The sequence below is a fragment of the Triticum dicoccoides genome, chromosome 7B (assembly GCF_002162155.2).
Source record: "Triticum dicoccoides isolate Atlit2015 ecotype Zavitan chromosome 7B, WEW_v2.0, whole genome shotgun sequence".
Classification (NCBI taxonomy): domain Eukaryota; kingdom Viridiplantae; phylum Streptophyta; class Magnoliopsida; order Poales; family Poaceae; genus Triticum; species Triticum dicoccoides.
The window spans coordinates 255,070,687-255,073,273 of record NC_041393.1 but is presented as its reverse complement, the minus strand read 5'-3'; the positions used below and the strand labels follow the sequence as shown (position 1 = coordinate 255,073,273).

Sequence of the window (2,587 nt, the reverse complement as noted above, 5' to 3'; positions counted from 1 at the left end):
ACATACACCACACATAGGACGCAATACAGTATGTTACGGGGTTAATTATGTTCTCTCTTAACACAAGTAGCAATTTGTGATTTTCATATGATTTAATTCATGCATCAAATGGATTTGTTTCAATGGGATAAAATGAAGTTTGTCATGTATACTTTCTACTCATATTATTTTTACTCGTGTTAACAACCGTTTAGACGCTGTTTACGGGCTTTATAGAGAGTTAGTCATTGTAAAAAAAGAAAAGCTAGCTAGTGGCATCTTCTGTAGCTACTCCATGTACTAGCTACTAGCTACTGCTAGCTCGGTTCCTCGAAAATGTGATAGGGGCTTTCCTGCTCCTCTAGCACGACCATTTCAGTGCCCTCCGCCTAGTGCCCTCCGCCGGCCGCCACTCCGGCCCCAGCGTCCACCGCCCCCGCCGGCGGCCACTCCGGCCCTGGCGTCCACATCTCCTAGTCCCTCTCCCCCTCCCTCTCTCCCGCCCCCTCCCGACCCTCCCATGGCGTCGGGATCTAGAAGCCCGCCTTCGGTCTCGTCCTCTTTCCAGCGGGAGAGACAGGTGGTCTCCGGGCTTGGTCTGTCCAGCTCGCCTGGTTCGGCGCGCTCCTCGTCTGCGGGCGCGGCCCATGCGGTGGATGGGGAGCCGGCGCCGGAGCCGGGGTAGCACAGGCCGGGTCCTTCCCGCAAAGCTCGCTGGCGGCGTCGTCGGGCGCTGAGGCGCCAGCAGGGAGCTGGCGGTCAGGGTAGCCGCGCATCTTCTTCCTCCTCTGAAAGGCGTCAGATTCCTCCAGATTTGTTTGGCCTCTGCTTCAGGTGCTTCCAAGAGGGCCACCGGCGTCAGGACTGCACTAATGACCCGCTCTGCATCCGCTGCGGCTTCTCGGGCCACGTCTCCTCCCAGTGCACGGTGTCGCGCAGTCCAATCTCGGCTGAGGAGCTGCGCCGGGCCGTGATTGGCAGGGTGTCTAAAGCTCGTCAGACAGAGCCGGCGCCGGAGGCAACGCCGGCCATGGGGCGGATGCTGTTGGAGCCTAGGCAGGACGCGCCTGGGGCGCCGTCCTCGCCAGTTGCGCCCGGCTTCCCCCCATGATGGCCGTCGACTTGTCCCCGCTAGCGCGTGCCGAGGTGTGCATTCTGCCGCGGTCGGCGGGGATGGAGGACCTGGAGCGTCGGCTTCAGCTGGCGGTGGTGGTATATGTGGGCGGTGCAAGGCCGCCGATATCTTGTGTGGACGCTGCCATCGCCATCTCCGAGCAGCTCAACATCCCAAGGCATCGCTTTTCGGTGCACAAATTCCATCCTGAAGACTTCTTGATTATTTTTGCGTCGCACGAGCTCAGGAACAGAGCGTTGGGTGTGCCTTTGGTTGAGCATCAGGGTGTCAAGCTTTACATCAAGCCTTGGCTGAGACAGGCGCAAGCTAAATCCAGGTTGATGCGCATTCAGGTCGACCTCATGATCGAGGGTGTGCCGTCGCATGCGTGGTCGAAGGAGACGGCCACGGAGCTGCTGGGCAATTCCTGTCTGATCGAGAGTTTAGTGCCGGAGACCGCGAGTAGAGAGGATCTCTCTCTGTTCAAGCTGCGTGCATGGTGTGTTGACCCGGAGGAAATCCCGACGTGTCGTCGACTCTGGGTGCCGGAGCCGCAGGAGCGTGTGGTGAATCCAGCCATGCAGCGTCCGTCCTTTCGTCAACTACTGGAGTACCCTACACTCATTCACATTGGGAGGCTGAGAGATCATACTCCATCGGAGCTCTGGCGTCGCTCGCCTAGTTCGGACGGTGGTAGCGGTCAAAGTGGCCTACCGGACAGCTTCATTGGATCCCTTCCCGGCGGTGATTGGACGGTGTTGCAATGGACTCGCGGAGTCTGCGACAATAGGGGCGTTGGTCGCCGTTCTCCTGGCCCCGCCGGCGGCAGTGGACATGGCAGATCTTAGGCTGGTCACAATGGGCAAGAACATAGTCTAGTAACTTACACACTTCCCTAGACTATGTTACTACCTCCACAGTGGGTAGGAACATCTATGGAGTGTCATGCAACAATGTATTTATTAGATTATAGACTCATTGTTTCTTGGAGTGTGTGATGTTCCGGTAACTTTAATAGTTACCACAAGCACCTCTCTCTTCATTAAATATGTGACACATAAGCAAAGTTGTATTGGAGTGTGTGATGCTACTCCTAAGTTCCTCCCCATTGTGACCAGCCTTACCGGCAGGCTCTCGTGGGCAGGATCGGTCCATCGAATTGGCGCATCCCGCCAATAGGGAACGGAGGGTTGGCTGTCACGGACGTCACTAGGGTGGCCCACAGGAATGAGGCCTTGACTGGTCTGGCACGTTCAAACCCCAACCAGACTGTGGAGAGGCCATTGGCAAATGAGGTGGTGCTAGCTGGCGCGCTGGCCACACCGGTTCTGACCGACAAGACTTCAGAGGAGATAAGGATCCCTGACAAAGTGGCTAATGAGCAAATCAGCATCCAGGCCGAAGTAGCCAATGTGGTAGTTCAGGCTTCGCTTCCTCCTATCGTAATGCAGAGGGAGCCGGTGGCAAGGGCAGACGACGCGGTTGGAGAAGCTT

At 57.0% G+C, this 2,587-nt stretch overlaps 1 protein-coding gene across 1 annotated transcript; it reads left to right on the top strand.

The window, feature by feature from the left end:
• The first annotated feature begins 312 nt into the window (after positions 1–312).
• Positions 313–2,036, top strand: LOC119335568. Its single transcript, XM_037607680.1, has one exon. The coding sequence runs from the start codon at positions 1,087–1,089 to the stop codon at positions 1,939–1,941; it is 855 nt and encodes a 284-aa protein (XP_037463577.1). The 5' UTR covers positions 313–1,086; the 3' UTR covers positions 1,942–2,036.
• Positions 2,037–2,587: the final 551 nt, after the last annotated feature.